Here is a 24,548-nt window from a genome sequence, read left to right as displayed (position 1 = left end):
GATCAAAAAGTGACTGCAGGAAATCTCATCTCTGTTAGGTGGCGCTGTTAAAATAATGAATATTGGCAATATTGCTGCTGAAACATCCCAGCTAGGATATAAAAATTACCAGATCAGGCCATTTTTCCCCATTTTAGGTCAGAAAGAGAGGGTGTTGGGAGCCCTGGGGCAGCAGGACCCCCTGTGCCCCATCCCGCCTGTCCCTCTGCTTGCTCTGCAGCACGGGGAGTAATGTCAAGTTTAAGGTTTGACATTTCCTGGTTTTCCACTCAGATATTACGGGTTATGGCAGTAATGACCTCTTTTATCAGGGCACAACGTAAACTTCCTAAAAGTAGACTGGATTGACGTTCGGTTTGCACATTCCAGAGCGAACAGCTATGGAGAACGTGCTTTAATTGCGAGCGTTAAAAGTGACGTGGGAATTCAGGCTGAGCACTTCTGACTGCTGTGGCTTTAATTGAGGAGCTGGTATTTTATGAGGGGAGGTGGAAATAAAGCTATATACAGACAAGTGTGCAAGTTAAATGCCACAGTTCCTTCGCATACTTGTAAGGCTAACACAATTAGTTTCTTCTAAAAATATTTTATGCCTTATTCTTTTGTCAATTGACTTTACAATTTTGGACAGGACAAGAAGGGATCTTCACCCAGGCAGGAAGGCATATGTATGTGGGGAAAGTACCTTTGGCATGGAGAAAGGTTAGCATAATCCCTCCAAAGTTGAAGGATTTGGAACTGCATGGCTGGTGAAAGACCAGAGACCCTCTGGGATCAGCGGGGGGAATGCGAATGTTTCCCTTCTTCCTCCAGTAAATGACTGTCTGTCCTCATCGCCCTCCTCAGACGCTTTGCTGTGTATCATCCTCCTGCGTGGCTGGCAGTTCTGTATTGGACATTGGATCAGACCCCATTAAATATCTCTCTGTAAGCTGCTAAACATTGTTTTTGCCCTCGCCCATGGCACATACCGTGACAACCTGAGACATTTAGCCCAAATGGTAAAGACCCTAAAAACTCTCAGATGCAATCGAGGGAGCGGGAGAGACCAAGGGCCTTTGGCATTTGCAGTGACTGTGTTAAGGAAAAGTAGCTAGGGACTAAACAGTTGTTTAGACTCAGAAGTCCATGAAACACCAAAATTTTGCTCATATGGTGCTTTCTCAGCAGCATTTCTTGTTCCTGCAGTGCCCGGTGGTTGTGCTGTTCTGTCTGGCAGCAGATTTAAGTAAGCAAAAGCCAAATTGGAAAACAGAAAATAAATCCAAATGCTAAGACTGGAATAAACGCATATATTAAATATTTCACTAAGTTTTATCAGTGAAACATTTGGTTATAGTTTGTTTGGTTTTGACTTAAATCAACAACAAAACAAACTGAAACTTTTGCAAAGCAACTGTTTGAACTTTCTGCTCGACTGGAGAAACTTAACAAAACAAATACTAATTAAAATTAACTTGTTACTGTAACACTTGACCATAGAAACTTCCCAGGCCTTTACTGTCTTCTGACTTGTAGTTGTTAGGATTTCTCCAGGATGGCAGTATTTTTGCTCCTTTGCTTTGTCCAGTGACACTGAAATTCCTGACATAGGAGCCTGGCTCTCTGGTGAGCATGTAGGGATCTGTAATTGTTTCCTGTCCTCAAAATGGGGCCAGAGACTGAGGGTTGGGGGGGAGGGAAATGGGGAAAAAAAAAAAGTAGAAGTCTCACACTATTGAGGTCTCATTATTGGTGCAAGAAAAAAAGATTGTTCCCTTAAGAATTGGTGTCCAGTTGCTTTACTGTTATTATTTAATTTACTGCGAAAGAGCTGAAACTTCACGTTTTTCTTGTGAGAGCTGGGATTCTCTTGTAATTTTAGGAATCTGGACCGGGGTTTTCAGGAGAAACACTAAACTAAATGCAGAAAACCTTAAAACAATAGTGTTATCAGCTCCTGAGAACCCTTGATGTTTCTCTTACAGCTCTTAAAAGCAACACGTGATAATATCAGAATTTTATCTCTCAAGTTGGCCTTCCCCCAGAGAAATTTCTCTAGCTGCAGACAGAGGTTGAGAAAACACAACCTGAGTACATACAAAATGTTTCATTTCCGAAGGACAAATTTGAAAGACCCCCCCTACGTTATTTTTTAACAAATCTTGTTTATTTTGGGGCCTAACTTGTGATTTCCCAACATTTGTGGTTGCCGATCTAGGTCTTGAAAGCGGGCAGCACTTCACCATCTGTCAACTGTGGGGTGTCAGCATCCTACAAGGAAGGCTTTCCCGCAGTTATGATGTTTATAATTCTAACAGAAAGCTCCCAAATCCCCCCTAATGACATAGCGGGGACAGCGGTGGAAGAGCCAGTGGTGTCCTGGCTGCTCGGGGCTTGTGTTCAGGGCTGGGACAGACCTGGCAGGGGTCTTAACACCCAGGCTTGTCAGTTTGGCACTGGGCTCTTCTTGGAGCATTTGTCCCACTGGGAAAGCCTCACGTTACGGTGCCATCATACAGGGCTGTGGCAAGTGCTTTGAACTGTGGTGTGGGGCCTTTGCTTGGCCCCACTGAGGTCCAGGTGGGTGCAGGACAGAAGTTTAAGCCACCAGCACGGATATGTACAGGATGGTGTTTCCTTCTTATGTTTGTCATGCTCTGGCTGTTCCTGTCTAAGAGATCTGTGGTGCAAACCCAGTTCCTAAAGCTGTTGAAGTACACAGCCAAGCTTGTGTTGACTGCAGGAAAAGCAGGGCTTCCTTACCTAGCAGAGCTACGTCACTGTTGTTCTCCATCAAAGCCATCTAACCTTCAAACCAAATGCATCAATCGTAATGATTTTGACTTTGTTCTTCCCTTTGCTGATTCTTTACAAGCAGTTTTTAATCTTGGCCTGTAAGCACCCTGCAGCAGGGATTTTGTTTGTGTATACGCAGTACCTAACGCCGGGAGGTCCCAGTCCTACTTGAAACTACTGGGCACTGCTGTAATGTACAGAGTAAATAAAAATAGTGATCAAAACGTCAGCAATAAAAGAATAAAATATGTTAACTGCAATAAAATACTTTCATGAATGCTTAGTTATATTTTATTGGGCTTTCAGGACTTATATATCCTCCAAGTCTTTACGAATACTTGAGACTAAATAACAACATTTTGGTGAACACTGAAATATTTGACATTTTCAAGAGGTCAAGATCTATTTTATAATCCTTGGCAAATTCAAATCATTTCCTTTAAACTGTTTACACTCGAGGGAGTTATGATCCTGTTTACTTCTCACAAATCGGGAGGGGTGGAGCGGGTTTGGTCTGGAGAGGTAGATCCAGCGGGACGAAGCAGCAGGTTTGGCAGGCCCGATGGAGCACGAAGCACAGAGCAGGGATGATGCCTTCGTGTCTGCCCCGTGCTTCATCAGATGCCTGTGCCCAGTGGCATGAGGAGATGTTTCATAGGCACGTGTAGGGCTTCCTATAGGCAGCTCTGTGAGAGCCCAGCCATCCGGGGGAAGGTCTGGCTGTCCTTTGGTATCCTGGCCTCCAAAATAGCAGAGAATGCTCCTGACTGGAAACAACATCCACAAAAAAGTTTCTGCGCTGCCAGCTGTGGCAAAGCCAAGCTGTCACAAAGCTGTCTGGTGAGCTCTGCAGAAAACAAAGCTCCTGTTGAAGCTGCTGGCAGCCTGCAAGCTGGGCACGAGTGCAGGGCCATGACATGAGGCAGATGTCAGCGTCGCAGACCAGACCATGACTCTGGTCGTGCCCATGGTGTGCTGCCTTCAGTCCCCACACAGAGGCAGAGCAGGGTTTGCTAAACCTTGGGGCCGTCCCTTGCCACCCAGCTTGGCTTCCAGAGCAAGGGGGGTTTTGAGACAAGGCCAGGTGGCTGAAGTGCCACCAAGTCTGCAGGCCGGTGGCTTGGGCTTTGGTGTAGCCACATGGGGACAAGGAGCCCCACGAGGCCGTGTTAGCAGCCTGGGGATGGCTGGATGGTGGCAGCCCTCTGGGGCTGGCCTTGACCACCCCCCACCTCGCTATATATTAGAGGAGGCTGTAGCGAGGTGGGGGTTGGTCTGTTCTCCCACGTGCCTGGTGACAGGACGAGGAGAAATGGGCTAAAGTTGTGCCAGGGGAGGTTTAGGTTGGATGTTAGGAAGAACTTCTTTACCGAAAGGGTTTTAGACATTGGAACGGGCTGCCCAGGGAAGTGGTGGAGTCACCATCCCTGGAAGTTTTTAAAAGACGTTTAGATGTAGAGCTTAGGGATATGGCTTAGTGGAGGACTGTTTAGTGTTAGGTCAGAGGTTGGACTCAGTGATCTTGCAGGTCTCTTCCAACCTAGATAATTCTGTGATTCTGTGCTTCTGTGGCCGGCCTCACGGCCGCCATGCCGGCCCCGTCCTTCACGAGGCCTTCTCGCGGCGCCGACCGCTAGATGGGGCCGGGCTATCTCAGTAGGAGCGGGAACGGCACGAGCCATAAATCACCCCCGCCGGCGGGCCGGAGGCCCCTGCTGCTGGGGCACCCCAGCTTTTTAAGGGCAAAAATACGCCTTTGTTCCCCGGCTGACCCGCGCGGTGACATCAGCGCCGCGCTTCCCCCGGCCTCGCCGGCGCTGACACAAGCCAGATGGCCGCGGCCGGCCGGCCCCGCGCTCGCCGGGGCAGGGTGGGAAGAAGGGGTTTTATGATCAGCTGCGGGAGCGCGGCGAGGCTGCAGCCTGGCCCAGTAATTACGCCTTCACTGTGCCCTTTATTCCTGGCGGTGAAGGTCGCTGGGAGGGAAAAAAAAAAATAATAATAAAAAAAAAATCACGTTTTTATTTGTAGTGTTCGTTACGGACAGACCTTTGATCTTTTATTAGTCGGTAGTCTGCTCTGGAGGAATTTTCCCCCCCTCCTTTTTTTTTTTTTTTTTTTTTTTTTTAAACTGGTCCTGCAGTCACTCGTGAAAATGACATGTTTATTTATGTTTAATGGCCCTCTCAGGCTGTTCATTGTGCAGTACTTACCTTCCCCCTCCTTTTTGTCTCCATTTAGTAACACAAAAATGTTTTGGTTTTGCAGCGAATTTAGTTTGGAGAAGTCAGAGTTCAGGCATGTTAATACAAGCAGTTTTCCATCAGATATACTCCAGAGTGATGTGGTAATATATAAGACCGTGTATTACGCGTTTGTTCGTTAGGGGGTCGGAAGAAGCCACGATCGGCTTCTTAATCTTATCCAGGAAATGCCCAAGACAAAACCATTCCTCAGTTCATTTCTGGGTGCTCGCGTCCCGCGGCTCCTTCGCTGTGATATTCAGAAACAGAGGGAGGCAGCTCGGAGGAGGCTGGTGGTGGTGCCACATTGCTCATTAGCCCCCTAGGGCCTAATCCTGCTTCCAGCCGTGTCACCGAGAGCCTCGGGATCACCTTTGGTGGGGGCTGGCTCGCGGCCCCGATGTCCCGTAACCCTCTGAAGCCAGCGCTGCGAGGCAGCTGCGTTTCCTCTTTCCCATCGTGGGGTAAATGGAACAATTAGTATTCGTGCATTAAATCCTTCTCAAATAAAATCTTGCGACTGCCATCGCTCCGTTTTCTATATTTAAACTGGCCGGAAGGTTGTTTAAATATATCTCATGGACAGTTTACAATGCGAATTATTTCCTGCCTTTAAAACAAGAAGTCGGGGGTTTAAGATAACTGGGAAGTTTATTACAGTGTGATGTCACGTTCCTCAGACAAGTCATCAAAAGAACAATTTTTAGCAAGGACTGGTTCCTAGCACTCACCATTCACAAATGTGGAGCTTGATCATATTTTCAAAAACAAATAGAAAAGCCTGCCCCTTTGCTCTGTCCTGCATTACTGGATGTTGAAGCAGGACTCCTGCCACCTACCTCAGGCCCTGAGTGGCATCCCTCAGTGCCTCCTCACTTCTGACCATACAGGTTGCTCTGTGGTAGGTATCTTAGGCATCTGTTGTGAATGCCCCCCACAAAAATGTCCCCTTCCTCACTTGGTGGCCCAGCAATATGCTCCACAGAATACCATGTAATACACATCCAAACTTTAAAGGGGGGATCAGAAGAAACCTGCTAAGAAAGGTTCATTTAGAATGGTACTCCTTTGTGATGCTCTTGGATAAAACTGTAAGCATTGTTTGTTTTATTTTTTTTCTGTGGATGTATCTTAACATTTTTGATGTTTTAATTTGTTCTCATCTTTTTTTTTTCTTTTTTTTTTTTCTTTTTTTTTTCTTCCCTACTCAGCTCTTGCCCCTGTTCTTTGCCTCTGGTTTTGTTGGTGAGGATATCACAGTGATGTCTGCATTCAACCTGCTGCATTTGGTGACAAAGAGCCAGCCAGTGGCCCTGCGAGCCTGTGGGCTTCCCTCAGGTTGAATGGGTGCTGCTTGTTGTGTCATGCGTAATGAAGGCCCTTTTAGGAACCGGTGTCTCTGCTGCAGGAAACAGTGTGCTATGGGTTGCTCTGCTGTCTTTAAATCTGCCTTGGAATCAGAAGTTTGTTTACTTGTTTGTTTGTTTTTGGTAAAAGTCATTGGCTTGGATGAGGGCTTCCATATCCTAGATAATAGAACGCTTGGCAATGCTGTCTGTCTTCCTTGTCCAATTAATTACCTCTTTTTTTATTATTATTATTTATTTTTTTAATTATTTTCCTCATTCTTGGCAAAAACAGTGGAATTAACTAAAGATCAATTCTGTTCAATGCCATTTTTATATATTTAAAAAGAATACTTAACAGAATTTAGAATATGGATTACTGTTAAATCAGGTGACTTAAGAAGTTTTCCAAAATCTTTGAAAGTGTGCTATAGTTGCACTTGATGTGTCCCTTTTTAAATTATTAGTATGAATTAAATATGTATGCACTGAAAATTATGTACAAGTGAACAGAATTTAAAATGTAATTCTTTCTTTCCTCTGACAGCATATTCTTTAGTTACATGACACTTCTCCAAATAAATAACTAACTAAATGGTAACATGCAACCTAATGCCCAGATGCAGCTGCACTTCTCCTGTAATGTCCAAGGTCTGCTGTTAGGTCTGTGAAAGCTGCCTTAAGACCCCATCTCTGTGAACTACCGATACGATTAATACCTTAAACCTAAGTATTTTGTGTTTCCCTTGGACAAAAACAGTATCTGTAATATCTGCCTAGTAATGTCAGTATACGTGGGCATGTGAGAGAAAATAAAAGCTACGGTGAATGAATTTTGAATGTTACTAGGAATTTTCTTGACAACCGAATAAAAAAAGATACAATTCTGTCTGATCAGTATTTGAAACATCAAATAAGAACCAGCTTGGATGCGTGTACTGCACTCACAACAGTTTCATAAGGGTGCAAAATGTTCTAAGCACTTTTTTCCAGAGCTCTACTTAACAAGCATATGGAGGTGATGTTCTAAAGATTTTTTCAGTGATAAGACATCAGTTTTCAAGCTGATGGATTTTCTAAAGCTGATTACACTTTATTTGAACTAAATCTGAGTCCAATTTTTGCAGCATTTGTGTTCTGTTTTCCCCCACATGTGCACAAAACTCCTATTAACCTAGATAGGAGCTGCAAACACATATTGAGGAAGAGAGAGAATAGCCCACATTGTGTCAGCCTGACCTTTGTTTCCTGTTCTATTTGCTGCTGAGCCAGATTTAAAATCCTAAAAATATAGGATAAGCAAGTTTCCTTAGCCCTTGTTATGCACCGTTTGATGTGTGCTCACATTGCTGGTGTCTACCTTAAAAAGGGGGCAGCCGGGCTGCTGGCCATTTTGTCCCTGCTCTGGAAAGGGGATCTCAAAGTTGGTGAGCTAGGAACGCAGCCTGTAGGAGGTTTTTCTATTGTGTACCTGTTTTACTTTGTCAAATCATTTTTCTGGCATAATCCAGTAGTCACATTTTGGAATAAAAAGCTAGTAGCGCTGCTGCTTATTCCTGTCCATTTGATCCATAACTGTGCAAACATTAATAGATTGAGTTCCACTGGCTAACTACTTTTATATATATATATATATATATATATATATATGTATATATGTATTTTCCAAACCAAAATTCATCTGCTAACAGTGGAATAATATACAATCACATATCTCACATATTTTAAGAGTAATCTAAATTCCCCAGCTTCTTTTAAATGAGTGTAGGCTTGCTTTGCCTTTGGTTTGTTTTTTGTGTGTGGTGTACTGAGGGGGTTGCAAGTAAATGGTATAGCATGTATCAGATTAAACATGGGAATGAGATCGAGAGACAACATCTGTTTAAATGCCACAATCCACTGTGACTTCAACTTTTGAATATACAGAAAACGCCCCAAGTTCTCATGACTTTTTTTCTACCATTACACTCTATTAGTGCTTTTTCCCACCACCCATTTCTGTGTGAACTGCAGCTCTGCAACCATATCATTTCAGGCCGTGTATCCTCTCAGTCTGAAATGGTGCAGTTTTGTCTGCTTCTGCCTGTATGGAAAATCTGATACGAAAGGAGACTTGCTCATCCTCTGGAACCCCTGTCCCTTTAGTATAAAGGAGCAAGGTGCTGGCAGGGGCTTCATCCTCAAGCTTAAATATCAAGCCAAAGGCTCTGGCCGAGACAAACACTGCCTAGCTGTGAATTGGGCTTCATAGTGCACTTTCAAATTGCATGCAGTTAAATATTTGCAGGACAAGGACTTCAATGAGAAGCTGTCCTTTCAGTTTCTGTGCTTGTAATGGTACCTCTGACCATCCTGCAGGGAGCAAAATGGTGCCACGTGATGTTTGTATTTAACAAACAGTCATATTGGTAGATCAGAAGCGAGTTAAATGAATGAAAGTGTGTTAAGAAGTATCTTAGAATAGGGTGACCTTTCTCTTCCTTGAGACACTTTTGCAAGCACGTGTGAGTTATGCTGGGCTACTCATAAACCGAATTAATAACTGGGACAGAGAAGTGTTTATACTTGCTCTTTCTCCATTTGTATATTAGCACCTGCGGTGTGGACGCATTCTTCCAAATTGTATTTTAAAAATATTTCTTTTCCGAAGTTAGGACTAAACGTTTCAATATGTGCACAGCCAGCGCATGCTTTGCCCTAAGCGCAGCGCTTTTTTCATAGCAGGCATTGCAAAGCCTGGCCGTAGCCCTGCAGGCCCAGCAGATGGCACCAAGCATATGTGGTTTTGCACACCCTGAACTATATGAAAAGCTTCCCATTTAGGAGTCATTCATACCTAAAGTACGCCCTGAGACCTCATGAACATTTAGGAGTATTTTAGGAAAAGAATGAGCATGGGGAAAAATCATGTAAAGCTGTGCTTGTACACAAACTCTGTTCACGTTGCTTTGAGATCTCATTTCCAGCAGTGATTGCAGCTCTGTTATTCTTTGTGTGACTTAGAAGTGTCACTTCTTGAGCATGCTGTATTAGAGCTGAATGCTTATAATGTCTTTGGAAATGTAGGATGCATTCAGCACCTGCCAGGATTTAGTTCACAGAAATTAAAAGAAATTGACCCTCACTTTTTTTTTTTTCTTTTTTTTTTTCTTTTTTCTTTTTGAAAACACAAAAACAAATACAAAATTTTTAATGTAAAAAATACTTCAGCTGCTTCAGTGCATACCATCAAGTAACTGATACAAATAATGATTATGCAGATTCCATGTACATATGTTTTCTGTAGCAGACCACCAAGATATAAAGAGATACCTTATTTTGCTTTGCTGTGTCTTTTAATTATTATTGGTTCTCATTTCTTAAAAAAATCTCCTTTATTTCTTTAACACTTTGAATGTTGTGCTGCTTAAATCACGTTTTTGCATGAGATAATTTCGCTTTGCTTCTCCTGTAGATCAAAGAGATTTATGGTATTTGTAAAATTAAGCAAAAGTAATGATGAAAACATTACATGAGTAGACTTGCTATTTTTTTCCAGGACCTGTATGAAACAATAAAGTCCTAGATAATATTAAATTGTTGTGAAGTGTTTAATTGCTAGTAGGAAAACATGCTTTTCTAGGATTAGATTAAGATACAACACATCTGTATGAAGATGGTGCTGGGCATATGGTGTAAGTCTTTATTAAATAAATATCTATGGTATAGTTTCTCATAATTTGTTTTATTAAACCGTTGTTAATTCCAAGTTTCAGTATAATGTCTTTCCATAAAATTGAAATGAAGAGCTTGTGAACAGAAAATTCCTGACTCTCAGAACTGGACTTTTAGTAGTAATCTTGTTAACATAAAGGATTACTTTTAGGAGCAGATCTTGCAAACAGCTACGTACATGACTTATTCCTATGCGTTTGTCCCTCTGAACTCTCAAACTGCTCATGTCAGTGAAATTATCTGTGCACGTAGTGTTTGCCAGATCTGGCCTCAGCAATGAAAAGCCAAGAAAAGACCTTAGTCTAGTATGTTCAAAGAGCGTTAGCTGCTTTTAAATTTTGTGTGTTTCAAGTTATATCTGAAAACGTTTCATATTGTATGTTTGTATGTTCGGAGATGTAATTTCCATAATGAATGTTTTAACTTTCCTATAGCTTTCCGTAATTTGTATCACCAGAGACGTACTATTACAGATGGCTCTTCACATGATCTGAAAGAAAATAAAAGTGAGACTGATATGTTGTATAACAATACCCTCTAGTATGGCTATGGTTAAATGCCTGTCAATGTTTTTGTTATAAATCCCTATTTTCTGGGGTTTATAACTCGAATGTAGAAATTTGCTCTGGGCTTACATGTGTCATGCAAGGTCTCGGATGGGTGTTCCTGTTCCTCAGAACTGGTTGGGGGGCAAAAATCAAAACTCATTTCAATGAAGCTAATTATATAATAATGATTTTAAGAATAGCAACTATCAATTTGAAATTTCTTTTAAACTTAAAATACAGTCTTACAAATTACCTGGTTCACTCCCTCCCAGGGATTATGAGAATTATCAGTTTGGTAAATGCTTGAGCATGCACTATGTGAGCACAATAGCAAATAGCATGTAAAGCTGTTCATCTGCCATTAATACATAATCGTGTTCGTATGCCTCTTTTGCTTCATAGTGATAATGATGACCATAGAACGCTGCTTTATCGTAACAGAGCATAAAGTTATTGTTTTTGAATGGCTTGAGAATGGTTTAAAAAATTACCTTTGTGTAGCTGTTTGAATGGAACTATATTCAATGTTGGTATTGCTTAAATATATATGTTTATATGTATGTTTTATTTACAAATGTTTATTTTGTATAATAATGTTCAGTCTAAAATATCTTCTTTAGTACAGTTTAAAACAAAATTTATTTGTGGATATCTCATTGGGAGTGATACTGCTATGATGCCTGATGCTTGCAAAAATTGGGATGATACAGAAGACCAGAAATCCGTTGCTAATGTACTTTTTTTTTTTTTTTTTTTTTTTTTTTAAACACCAGGTTGTGTACCCTTTTTTGGCTCCTTTTTAACTCCTCATTCATGCTGACTTTTGCTCTCCTCATTCTCTCCCTTACCCAGAGGCTCTGCTCTGCCTGTGCCTTGCCTGGGCAGGGGCTTCGCAGGGGGTCTGTGGTGCTGAGTACCACGGGATGAGGAGAAGTTTCATGTGCTCCCAGCTCTGTGCACAGAGCCAGTTCCTTGACATATTCCCTGAAGGATCTCTTAAGGTCATTTGCTTTCCCTCCCCGCTCCCATAAAGGACCCACCACAAGCCCTTTTTGCCTTTCTTGCAAGAATGTTTTAATTCTGGGAGCTCATAAATTTCCTCTGTTCCACTGCTGTGCCCTGTGCAACTCGGGCTCTCTGCTTTTTCTGCTGAAATGTAATGTAAAAGATGGATGTGAAAGGTGACGTTCCAGCACTAACTGGGTTTCTGTGTTTTAAAGGCTCCAGTGAAAAGCTGCTCTTTTAGTTATGAGTGTCTAACAGGAGGTCTGAGACGCCCTTTCAGGGCTGCCTTCACTCTTTTCCCTTGGATTAAAAGCAACTCCCAGCTTTGTCCTTCCTCCGAGGAGTGCATAACGAACAGAAGAATGTGATGTAAAGGAGAGATGACAGCACACAAAGAGGAAGGAGATCTTATCTGGTGAAAAGCTGGAGGAGGGCAAGCAAGAAAAGGTGCAATTTCAGGAGATGCTTATGGTGTTAACCCTCAAGTTGGCCAGACCAAGCCTGGAAGCGATGGAGGAGGTGATCCAGTGGGTCACCCAGGGGATGTGCCTGCAGGGAACTGGATGGCACGTGGAGAGGGCATCGAGGGTACGGAGCAGGAGTCAGGCAGGGAGGCACAGAAGCTGCCAGAAGTCAGCTGTTAGGTGCACACGGGTGGCTACAGCTCAGGGGGTGAACGGGGACCTGAGGCCAGGACACGGCAGCGCCCGCTGCTCTCTGTGCCCGTTGCTGTCCCTTGGCTGCCTCTTTGCTAACAGGGCCCTTCCAGGAGCACGTCCAGAGTCAGCCGACTCCTTCACGGGGTGAGGTCGGGGCTGCTGTTTGGAATTGGAAGAGGGCAGGGACCTCCCCCACCCCGCTCCTTTCCTCCACCCCCAGCCCAAGCACAGGCGGCGGCACCTCGGGTCTTGAAACGCAGTGCTCATTTCACAGGCCACACATCACTATTGTAGAGGAAGCAGCAGGAGGATTTAGCAACAGCCCGAACGCTACAATAAGCTACACACCACTGCGGTAACCGCTGGCAAATGCTGACTTTTTAATTGTTTCCGCTGCAGGGTTAAACCTTTATTAAAGCCGTGTGAATAAACTTATTTTGATGGCTCACTGAAATATTTTAAATGCAAAAGGTAGCATAGAGCACTCTTATTAAATTCAGCTTAATTCTGCCGTTAATAAAATGCCTTTCCATATGTCGTGCCCCCTCTTATTGATTCTGACAGAAATCTACTGACCAGATACAGAGTGCTCAGTGTCTCTGCCTTTCTTGTTTTTAATTTAAACAAATGTAGTGCCTGTGAAAGGTGCTAGGATCGTATCAGCAAAACAAAAGTCTCTTTATCTATAGGGGAGAGAGGAAGAGAAATCCATCATTATAAACGCTCCCGCCCCCGCTGCTGTACCCATAGATCTTGATCTTGTCTTGCCCGGTTTGCATCCGAGAGCAAGGCAAAATGCTCTGCTGCCCTGTGCCCTGTCTTTGGCCATCACAGCAAACAGGCAGCTTCTAATGCCACGAGGATTTTCTCCACGATATTGAAGGTGCTTCTATTCTCCAGCCACTGCTGAGCAGCCGCTGCATGCTGCCATCACTGCTACTGCTGCCATCCTGACCGAGCTGGGGGCTTGGAAAGCCCCAGGGCAGCTCTGCCCCCCTGCACCAGCACGAGCTGACGCTGGAGTGCTCGGTGCCTGCAGCTTGAGAGGTTGTGGGGCCAGGACTGGCAATGTCGTGGATTGCATTAATGCAAGATAAGGAGGTAGAGTCGAGGTTGTTTTCTTACGTGGTAGATCTCCGATGGTGACTCGGAATACTTACATCTGTACAAGCGAGCAGCCATGCTGATGACCAGGTGAAAAAAAAAAAAAAAAAAAGAAACGTGGTGACTGCTGCTCGATTGCATGGGAAGGTTGCGAGTTCGCCCAGAGCTGGCTTGCCCTTCCCTCGTGGCCCTGTGACCCTCCTGGGTGTTAAGCAAACCATTTTTTTTAAAGACGGATAAATTTTTTTGGTGTTGTTCTTGTAAGACAAGAACCTGGCATTTGACCCAAAATTTTAGCTGTTGTCCTGGTACCCAGCTTTTGGATTTTCAACGCACAATGTAGTGGAAATGGTCTTCGCCCCATTACTCCTAATGCTTGCATGAAACTGCAAATGGTATTTCAGCAGCGGGTGGGAGTTAGCTACCTACAGCAAGAAAGCAAAGGAGCCATCCCTCAGAGAAGAACCACAGATCTGTCTTTCAATGTGTAGAACATTTACAGGGTTTCTTTAATTACCAAGTCTGGATTTTACTTAAACTTGACCTCCCACTTTTTTGAGTTCTTTTGTAGGATCTCTCCTAGGCAGCCACGTGCTTAGGTGGTTTAAAATGGCTTGTAATGGGAGTACATAAAGATCTATGACATCAAATACAGGGTTTTGTAAAACATAGCATTCAAATTTATGGGCTGACCAAAAATGTTTGCATTGATTTGCATTTTCAAGAGTTGTTTTCCTTTTTAATTTTTGTTAACTAGACCAGCAGTTCCCGGTTTGTTTGCAGTAGGCTACAGACTAAAGGCTGCAGAGGACAGACTAAACAGAAGTGAAACAGAGCCGTCCATCCTCCTTTTCCCAAGCAGAGAGAGAGAGGCAAAACTCTAAACAAGCAGCATAAACTGTGTAAATAAAATTTAAAAGAGTAAAAACGAGAGATTCCCATTTTAATAAGCCTGAGTGTTAGGGATATCATCTGTAAGGGTATTTGTGTAAAGTAATGTACACGAATATTTTTTAACCTTGCAGGATTCCTCTTAGCATCAGTGTGAGATAATTTACCAGGGATGAGTAAGGTCCAACCCACTTGCAGAGGGATGGGCTTTGGGAAGCAGGGAGATGTGTGCTTGGAGCCAGGTTTACTTGCATTCACAGACCCTTCTGTAGACTGAGGCTGTGGTGGTGTAGGAATAATAAAATGTGCTGCAAGGCCCCTAAAAAAACGCTCAGGTATATTAAAAGGAGTAGTACTGAAAACTGGAAGCCCAATTTATTATATGGCTGTGCTCTGCTGGAACATTTGATCTTGCTGTATTTAATTCAGGAAGTCTTAATGGCGTGTGCTCGGTGCATGACTGTAATGTCCATTAATGCTGGTGGAACATAAGCATTCGTAGGAAGAGGAAAATGTATGCCATGGCCTCCACGAAGCTGAAAAGCTGAGTTCACTTGGTGGTGATGGGAAGCAACAAGACAGAAGAGAAAATCATTAGGAGGGTTCAAAAGACGATGTAAGGAAGGAAAGCCATCAGGCAAAGCACCAGGGCATTTCAGGGCACGTCAGACACTGCTCGACACCCTGTGGCACGCCGGAGCAGGTGAAGGGCTGAGTGGTGAGGAGTAATGGTCTGCTAACTTGTGTCAGTCTGCCTGGACGTATCTTGTTGCTCGTTTCCTTGCGATCGGTGGTATTGAAGGAAATGGCACTTGCTCACCGGCGCTACGAACCACAGGTCTGAAAAGGTCGATGGAAATTGGAATTTATATGTGAGGTGAGATGCTTAATGTCTTCATTATCAGGTCAACACCCAGCAAATACTTTCTCTTCACTTCATTTTTATCGGGAAGGCCTCCAGACTCCAGAGCTGAACTCTAAAGTGCCCGCGGTCTGTGGGTGAATAGTAAATTGCAGCACACATCGCATTTCTTTTCAGAAAAGCCATTCCTAAGTACAAGAACGCCACAAAGGCTCCAGAAGTGTTTCTGGTTTTGTTTGTCTCACCCTCCTGAACTTTTTAAAAAATATTTATGCATTAAGATCTGTGAGCCTGGCCTTGTCTTTGAGAGGCTTTCCATCCTGCTCCAAGATCCCAGAAGCTTTTAGCACTGCTGGAACACATGGAAAAAGGCTGAAGGCAGGTGGCCTGAAGTGGAAACCAGTGCCTGGTTTGGAAGGGCTGTGTGCACTGCTTCCCCCATGAGCACCAAGGAGAATGGGCACACCACAGTGAACTGATGGGAAAGATTTCATCTGGACTCGGATCTTGGAGCAGAACCTGTGCGTGCATTGTAGGAAAAGATGTCTCTCAGAGGAAGTCTGCCTTCACCGCTCCTATCTGTGGGATCTGGCTGGAGCCTCTGGGTCAGGGGCAGAGCTGTCCCCAGCTCCTCGAAAGGCACTGCTGGGAGTGCATCGCTGCTGGAGAACAAGTTGGGTCCCCTTCGGAGTCCAGAGGTAGACCAAATGAATCCAAAGTCTCTGATCTTCAATAAATTAGTTAGGCTTATTTAATTTAGCCTTACCTTTGTAATGTAATCACACTGATGGAAAACTGATGGCTCTGGCCTCGAGCAGTAGCATTTACAAGTGAGCGGAGAGCCTTGCATCAGGCCAAAGTCACCCAGGAGGGTTTTGTTGCCCATGGGACCCCTTCCAAGAAGGCCACATTGGGTCCCTCCTTTGGGGAAGGCACTCAGGGCCACCTTTATTCCCTTCTTTAACAACCCACTGGGTTTGCTAGCAGCTCTATCCATCAAAGCTTCCCTCGTAGCTGCACACAGATGTCAGTAGCTTTACATTGTCCCCGCACCAGGTAGAGGCAGATCTGACTGGAGCAGACCTCCCATATACCCCGTAAAGGAGGTTCCCAGACAGAGGTGGCTGATCGTGTACTGCAGGTTGAGCATTTTTGTCCCCCCTTGCATGGTAGTTTCTTCCCAACTCCATTCCCAGAATCCCATCCTGATGTTTTTAAGATATATTGCATTTTCTTGATGCTTGTAGGCTAGCCATGATGCAGATGATGGATCCTTCCACCCTCCGGTTGTGGCTCAGTCTTGCATTACCTCCCTGTCTCCTTGGCAGTATGGAAACAGTGCACTCAGTTTGCTGACCCTTTCTTTTTTGTTGCTAGCAGTTAAAGAGTACGCTCAACTGACTGAAGAGGGCTGTTCCTTAATGCCGAGGGCTGGACCAAGAGATTTCCTTTCTGATTTGTAGTGCAACCATAGCTTTTTGCTGCTGTATACTGCATTAAATCAGAAACCTGCAGAGACCTTTGCTGGGGCAGGTTGCAGTTTACCCCCAGGCAGATTAGCAAGATTCCCCTGCAGACATAAATACATGTCTGTATTGTAAAACATGCAGTTAATTATTAAAAGTGACGGGGAAAAATCTTTTATAACATGCTCCCTACTTCTGATCTATGTCACGGATTCAAGTGGCATATAGAAATTTCCTTGTGCATAGAAGAGCCCACTGGTTGAAGAACATTTCTGAAAGAGATGAGAATTTATTCAAGGAGAGCAAAGAGGGAATGCTGGCTCTTCCGTAAAACATTTAATGTTTTGCATGACTTTTTTCAATACGGGGTTATGCTTAGTTTGCTTTTTTGGAATAGCTAAAGAGCAAATGATCTTCTGGAAAAAAAAAAAAAAAAAAAAAAAAGGAAGATATTAAGATATTTTTAAAAGTGAAGAGGTGTTGGTTTGTAGGCTTCCTTGCTGCTCTCCTGATTCATTTTTTGGTACTGAAATATTAGATGGAAGACCAGCTCTCAAACAGTTTCTTTCTGAACTGCATAGTGCAACATAACAATAGTTATTTATATAATGCATATGCTTCCTTTCCCTGCTAGCTATCCTTTGAAAGACTTATTAGTCCTAGAGCCCAGCACGTTGTGAGAATAAAAACCTCCAAAGTTTGACATCTTTAAATAAGCAACCAAATGTTATAAAGAACAAACCTCACTTACAGTTAGGAAACAATATTTACATTTAAGGTTGAAAAGCCAGGATGTAGGAAAATTTTGCTAATTTGGAAGGTGACCTTTAAGTGCACCAAAACCAAATAATTTGTAAGCTATGGCACAGGGCACATTCCTGCAAAATTTGTGTGAATACTGCCTTAGTGGTTCTTGAAAGACAAACAAAGAGAACTGGAATGAAATCTTTATCCCTCTCCCAAATAAGATTGAAGCTAACAAAGGCATACAGCAGCGCTCTTTCAAAGCTTGCCATTAAAACGCAGGCTCTGCAGCACAGCTAATGAGATGGCTCGGAGTGGAAAACAATCTGTTTTTAAGAATGTTTAGATCAAAAGTAATTTCTAATCTATGAAATAAAGTCGCTTTTCAATACCTTTCTTTCACTAGTAAAGCTTTTTATGTTTGCACTATTTACTTCAATCAGATGTTTTCAATTTTACTTTTTTTTTTTTTTTCTTCCTGAAAATACTTCCTAGGGTTAGTCAGTAGTGACCAACAGCATTATTCTTTTTCTCTCTCCCCTATTCACCCACCCCCACACATTAAAAAAAATGAGGAAAAGAAGAGGGGGAGGAAGAAAGAAACATCTTTTCTTAAATGATTTGCAAGCATCTGTGCTTTAAGCTACTTTTTATGAACACTCCTTAGTAATGACTCAAGGTAAAAAAGCAGAAAAGCATCCAATGTTAGGAAATTGCAATCCAATACCATGTAATTTAAACCTGCCATTGCCTCTCCTGTACTAAATGACATACAGATGGGTAGCTCTGTTCCCTCTACTTTGGGAACACAATTGGTCTTTTTATGAGTGTATATGCATTACTAGCAAAAAATATTTTTGTTGGGACTGTTTTTCTCTAATTGTAACATTTTAATTACTGTCATAATTAGAGCGCTTTTTACCTGCTGTACTGTGGCAGCTCATTTTTTGCAAGAGAATATCAAAGTTATTTTAATATTTGGTAATTTCTGTTATTACTTTTGGAGTTTTCATTCTCAAAAGCAACCCTATTATTAATTTTTTTCCATAATGTGATTTTTTTGCACTATACAAATGTTTTTTACAGTAATCCCTATGTGCTCCTTGGATTTTTTTGTGTGTGAATTAAGCAAAATATAAGATGAGATTTTCAAAGACAGGTAATTTCAATAGCAACTCTAAATATTAAGGCAACTTTACTATTGAACCTGGTGCCTCTTGTTGCAAAGAAATGACCTGCTCCTTGGGGCTCCTATTCCAGTGCTTCAGCAGGGAAAAGATCCAACTGTTACTATTATAAAGTAAAAGGACTAGGATGCTACTAAAAGTTAAATCAACCGTATTTGAATTCTAAAGATGTATTTTGAGCTACTTTAAAGGGTAACAAAATCGTTGGATGTTGTGGCTGAACATCATATGCCCATTACCATAAGTCTCCAATATAGATGTCTTGTAAAGAACATTTCGGTTGTAATTATTTTTTGCAGCTTTTTTTATTTTATTTTTTAATGGTTGGGAAATGTAACTTTCTTGTGAATGATTGTGTGCGCAACACATGGAAGGGCTTTGGCTGTAGCACATTGTCACTGCTCCAGTGGAATCACCTGGCTCTCGAGCAAAATTCTTTTTAAACTTGGATTTGAAGAAATAATCAGCTGCAGTTCAGCTGAGCCATTCTTCGTGCATTAGGGACTGGTCTGGTCATTGACAAGTGAATGCAGAAGCTATGCTGTGGCCGTCTGCCAAAGCAATTATTCAGGATTTAAGCTAAAAAGGCTCCTTCTCCCATATCCTCTCCCTTTGCAGGGTCATGTAGGGATAAAAAAGACTGTAAGGTGGTCTTTTCCCAGGAGGAGCTGAGGAAGCGGCTGACACCCTTGCAGTACCATGTCACTCAGGAGAAGGGGACCGAAAGGTAAGGCAGGGCGAAGGGAGCGAGGTCCTCGAAACACAGGCATCCTTCTTCTCTCCCTTTCCTCTCGCTGGTGCTTCCTCATCCTCCCCAGCAACGTGTTTTTTTTTTCTCCAGGAATTCTGCACTTGTTTACTAACCCCTACAAATTAACACCACCGAAAAGACAAGCATCTGCAGCGTGGAGGCCACGGCCAGGGGTCTTGTGTGACTTTTAATGAACACTGTATGTCTTATAAAGTCTCGGGGCTTATGTTTAGAGTCTGTTTTTAGTTTACTACAAAATGTGTGGAAGTAATAGCGGTTTAGGTACACTTTTTGGAAGACATCACAGTAAGCAGAACCACGAGGGAAATGGCCCCGTGCCAGGACGCTGAAGTTTTGAAGGTGGTCATTGTAAGTATAGACATTTTGGCTGCAGAAAGAAGGTAGCATAATTTAGTTCTTTTCCACCCCACTCCAATTTCTTTTTGAAGCACATGTGGAGAAGGTATTTATTGGCTCATTTGTGGTTGGAATGTCAAAAATTTTCAATAACTGCCCTCACATGGCTTTAGTCGTTGGAAGCCAGCCCTGAATCCTGGAGGAAAAAAAGGACTTGCTTCCAGGGCTGTTTTTAGTGAATAAAGTCTCTCTCAGCTGATTCCAACACGAAGGTAACTTGCCAAGGCCTAACCATTTTTGTTGTCTAATTTATACCACTGAGCTTGGCATAAGGCCCCGGCTTTACCTCTGATCCAAACGCCCTAATGATGTAACTGCTTGTTTTCATTCATGACCTGAAAGGGCTCTTTACCACACATGGGGTCCCGTTTAACAGGCAGCGCTCCTCCTGACAGAGCATGTTTATGGGATGTGCCGGATGGGAAGGAGCGGGATAATCCCCTCTCCTCCCCATCCCTCCATCCCCCCACCACCGTGGCCGGGCACGGGGACGGATGGCAGCCTCCGCCGCGAGGCTTTCCTGCCCCGCATCCCTCCCGTTTGTGTACGGGACCAGCGACGTGATTTAATGCGCACAAACAATCGGAGATTAGGTCATTCTTAAAAATCCTGTTTATAAAAAAAAATTGGACCTCATAAAAAGGGTGAAAGGATAATAAAAACAAGCTGCCGAGCACATAGGCTTTTTGTTGGACTAGCACAGCTGATTCGTATTAGATGAATGACCTCCTAGCCTCTTAGATTGTTAACTTAGAAAAATATTCCCTTAAAGCTGTAATATTGCTTTTCAACTAAAAATATAAGGCGCACACAGCTTGAAATCATGGACCAATTATTTCATTTTCAGCTACAATACTTCTGTCACCCTGCCAGCCCATCCTGGACTCACCAAACACCGACTCTTCATTATCTGCTCAATGGCAGACACCCAAGAGCTTTACACCTCCAGCTCAGCATCTGAATGCATTGCTAAAACATTTTCTAAAGGCAAACCCAGAGAAGTGCATAGGATGAAGCTAAATTGCTAAATTTCAAATAATCCATGCTTATGAAAACTTATGTTTCAGTTACCAAATAGAGGAAGATTCCAGTTTTTCTCCTCTTTTTGTTGTTGTTGTTGTTGTTCTGTCCTTTAAACCGTGTGACAATTTGCTTCCTCTTGCATGATGCGTAACACCTGAGGCAAACTAATGAGGACATTCCCCTTTTCCCATGCCTGCTTTATTTGCTTCATTTAATAAAAAACAACTGCAAACTATTATTTTTTTCTTTAATATTTTTCTAAATAATTAAAACATTTAATAATTAAAAAAACACAAATCCTTTATTTATTTTTAAAATGGAGTGTTATTGTTTTCCCAGTGCCTTTGAGGGGGAGTACACATATCACAAAGCTCAAGGAATATACAAATGTGTTGTTTGTGGAACTCCTTTATTCAAGTGAGTATACTAATCATAGTTTTGAGATTACTGTCTCTTAGTTTATATGCTGTATAATCTTGCATATATTCCAGTATTTATGTAGTAGTATAAGATAATTGAAGTAATTCAAACTGATAAGGAATGCAAGAGAAGCAATATAATCAATAATGCTATAGTAAAATTATTCTTATATTTCAATAAATAAAAAATAGTAAATAAATAAGCAAATTTCATAGTGAGATAACATTATTAGAATGAGTTTGACTGAGAAAAAATGATTTTTTTATTTTATTTTTGTATTCAGCCATGCCAAGTTATTGTACAGCCTTTTGCTGCAGTCATAGATACTGAGTTCTGGCAGTCAGCATTACTAGCAAACAGCTTTAGGATTTGGATCCTGGGTGGCAATGCTGCATCTATGCTACAGCATTGGATCCAATAATGGAGAAGTAAGTAGCTGATTTTTCAGAATTCAGGATGTTAAGAAAACAAAACCCAGGTAAATTACGTTACTTAACAGATTTTCACCCATCCCAATTAATGCACATGGAAAGCTGAGTTGGAAACTGAAACAAGGATTAAGAAAGACATAATAAAATTTGTGTCTTCCGTGAAAATCTTTAGATTTTGACTGTGGGAATTGCTGCCCTAGATTTGGTGCTAGTACCAGTGCTGAATGAATTTGCTCAGCCATTGCAGTGTTCTGCACTGTTTCAGTTGTTATGCATTTTTTCATACTCGTGGTCACTTGTCTTCATTCTGATGAAGAATTTCATTTCTTGGTTGTTTTTCCCTCAGTTCACATTGTCTCAGTCCCTTCCACTTGAAGAGACTCCTTGACAGCAGCATGAAGCAGGATGGTCAGGATAACACTAACTGTAGAGAAAATTGGGTCAGTAGTAGTTTACAAAGGAAAATAAAATTGATGTAGCTTCGGAATCACCAGATGTGGCAGCGATAGTTGTTCTCCAAAGACTGTCTGTAAAGATGAAAGAAGCACTTCGTCTCTGTTACATTTGATTTCTCTGCTAGGATTACCTGCAGAAACTTCAGTAATAATGTGAATCTTTTGAGTTGGAAAACTGATCGTTATGAACTCAGCCAAGGCAATATTCTCACGTCATGTGTTACTGTGGTGCTTGGCTTGTGGGGACAAATGGAGATCTAAGGGCTCCATAACCTGTTTTTCTACTCTGCCATTTAGATGTTCCCCAGCTTACTATAGCTAAATCATTAGGGGGGAAATCCTGGCTCTGTTGAAGTCAAGTCAAATTTGGCAAATGAATACAATGGAGCCAAGATTTCACCTTGTACCTTGAAGACTGGCTTCCTTTCTATCGTCTGCTGCAGAAGGAGTAATTTTTTTTTGTAAGGTGAGATTTGGACAGCAGTAGTTCACATAACTGAATGTGAACTACTTTCCAGTTGCTTTCACAATCCATTTAATATGGGAAAAAACCTGCAATAGGAGACTTACCTGTGATTATCTCAAATGCACAGTATGCTTTGGCATAGCCTTGACTTTTTTGAGTTAAAGGTAATGAGTTGGATTTCCCTGTGTGAAATGAGCTTTATGGAAATGTCCCTGTTTTCAGATTCTCTTTGAGACTCCCCATGGATTTTATGGGAGGAGAGAGGAGGAAAGATGGAAGCTGCTTTTTATTTTTAATAACTCCCAGGCCAGTGGGCACCTGAAAAAGCCTTCCTCATTGTGTCCCAAGGCTGGCCCTAGCCCAATCTCCCCAATATCTTTGTGTTGCTTTATGACCTTGAGCTCTCGCCACCTCTGGTCCACATCAAATTCAGCCAATTCTGCTGAAGCAGCTGTCAAGGGCTGGGAACAAATGGAGAGGGCTGTAGGGGCCCATCTACTCTGTCTGTGAGGCCAGGTACAGCCTTGGGGTTGGGTGTTGGGGCTCTTTCAGTATATATGCAGTCACTGCAGTGTAAGCAGGAACACTGCTAGGTCTGCCCTTCCACCTGCAAGATCTGTGGAAGGCATAATTTGCTCTGCCCCAACAAAACTGGCATTAGCACTGGGGCTGCAACCACAATTCTGTCTTCTGCATCCAAACCTTGGGTGGTGGTGGTCATTGCCCTCAATGATCTGTGGTGCAGAGGTCTGAATGTAAGATACACAGTGCAATAGTTACACACTTCAAAAATACTCCAACATAGGAATTAATAGCAATTAACGACATGCAGAACCACAGATCTCAGTGTCATCATGCAGAAGAATAGAAATGTTTTGCAGCAGTCTCAGGAAGAGGCAGGCCAGAACCTTTGGTTCACCCACCCGAAAATACCAGTGCATAATGACTTCTTCAACTAGGGAAGGTACTTTTTGTACCTTGGTGACTGCTTCAGGCCAGGCAGCTAAAGAACAGAGAAGGAAATATAGATAAGAGAATGCAAAATGTATGTTGTTTGCTAAATTTTCCCCACAGAGTATAAATCACTAAAATATTTCCTTAGGAGTAAGGTGGTAGTACAATACAAAGAAAGTCCATCACCCCAATTAAAATACATGCATGTGTTTTTTGAGCTTTTTTTTTTCTTTCTTTCTTTTTCTTTTTAATTTCCAGATAGTCATCTGAAACTTGCATTTCCATTTGGTTCTCATTGGGTGTCCATTAATTTTTTTCTTCATGTCGTTGTAATCTGTAAATATATATATTTGGACTATGGACCTGTCAGCTTAACCAGGAAAGAGACTGGAGCTTCAGCAGTAATATTAACAAACTTCAACTTTTAACATTTCTGATTTACGTTGTTTCATTACCATGTGACACACGAGGTCAGGGAACACATGAATTTTACACTCCAGATGAAAGACCTGGTTTTTGGTACGTCTTTAAAACAGAACTCTGTCTCTATCACAGGAAAGATAAAAGAAACAATTAGGAATTTAACATCTCTTCATCTACCTACTTGTACTAGTGTTATGAGAAACCTCCCAAGCTTTATGGAGAACATGCTTTAACTTTTTCCACAATCAAAGGTGGCTCATGCATAAAATCCATAATCTTGCCATTGAATCTAATTAATCTATCTCTGAACTTTCACGCCAGACAGTCTCCTACATCCCCATACAGCTGCCTAAAGAAAGCAATAAATGAGAGACACAATAAACTAATCTCAAGTATCTCCCTTTCTGCAAGCCAGCCCTTGTGCTGCACTTCACGTTACACTCTGCTCTAGCTGCAGGCTTGTGCTAAAAGCAGCAGCCCTGCTTCCCCTCCTGCCTCTTGTGTTTTTTTTTTCATGGCTTCCCCTTCACCAAACCTCTCCTGGTGTGTCCGGAGTGGGTCACCATGCAGGACACTGATCTGACAGAAAACCCATCTACCAAAGGAAGAACCTTGGTGCCTGAGAACTGTGCCTGCTGGTGCTCACTCTCTGTGTGCCAGG

At 42.4% G+C, this 24,548-nt stretch overlaps 1 protein-coding gene across 2 annotated transcripts in view; it reads left to right on the top strand.

Moving 5' to 3' along the window:
* Positions 1-24,548, top strand: part of MSRB3 (methionine sulfoxide reductase B3) — an 83,371-nt gene that overhangs the window by 12,411 nt on the left and 46,412 nt on the right. The window contains exons 2-4 of one of the 2 annotated variants that reach the window (XM_084511453.1): positions 6,233-6,359; positions 19,166-19,274; positions 21,078-21,155. In XM_084511453.1, the coding sequence (XP_084367579.1) occupies positions 6,284-6,359; positions 19,166-19,274; positions 21,078-21,155 (263 nt within the window). In that variant the 5' untranslated portion in view covers positions 6,233-6,283. The remainder of the gene's footprint in view (positions 1-6,232; positions 6,360-19,165; positions 19,275-21,077; positions 21,156-24,548) is intronic. The other variant, XM_084511454.1, reaches the window with a different exon arrangement.

Source organism: Aythya ferina (assembly GCF_964211825.1).
Source record: "Aythya ferina genome assembly, chromosome: 1".
NCBI lineage: Eukaryota > Metazoa > Chordata > Aves > Anseriformes > Anatidae > Aythya > Aythya ferina.
Note: the sequence above shows the minus strand (reverse complement) of the source record. Positions and strands in the feature narration are given on the sequence as shown.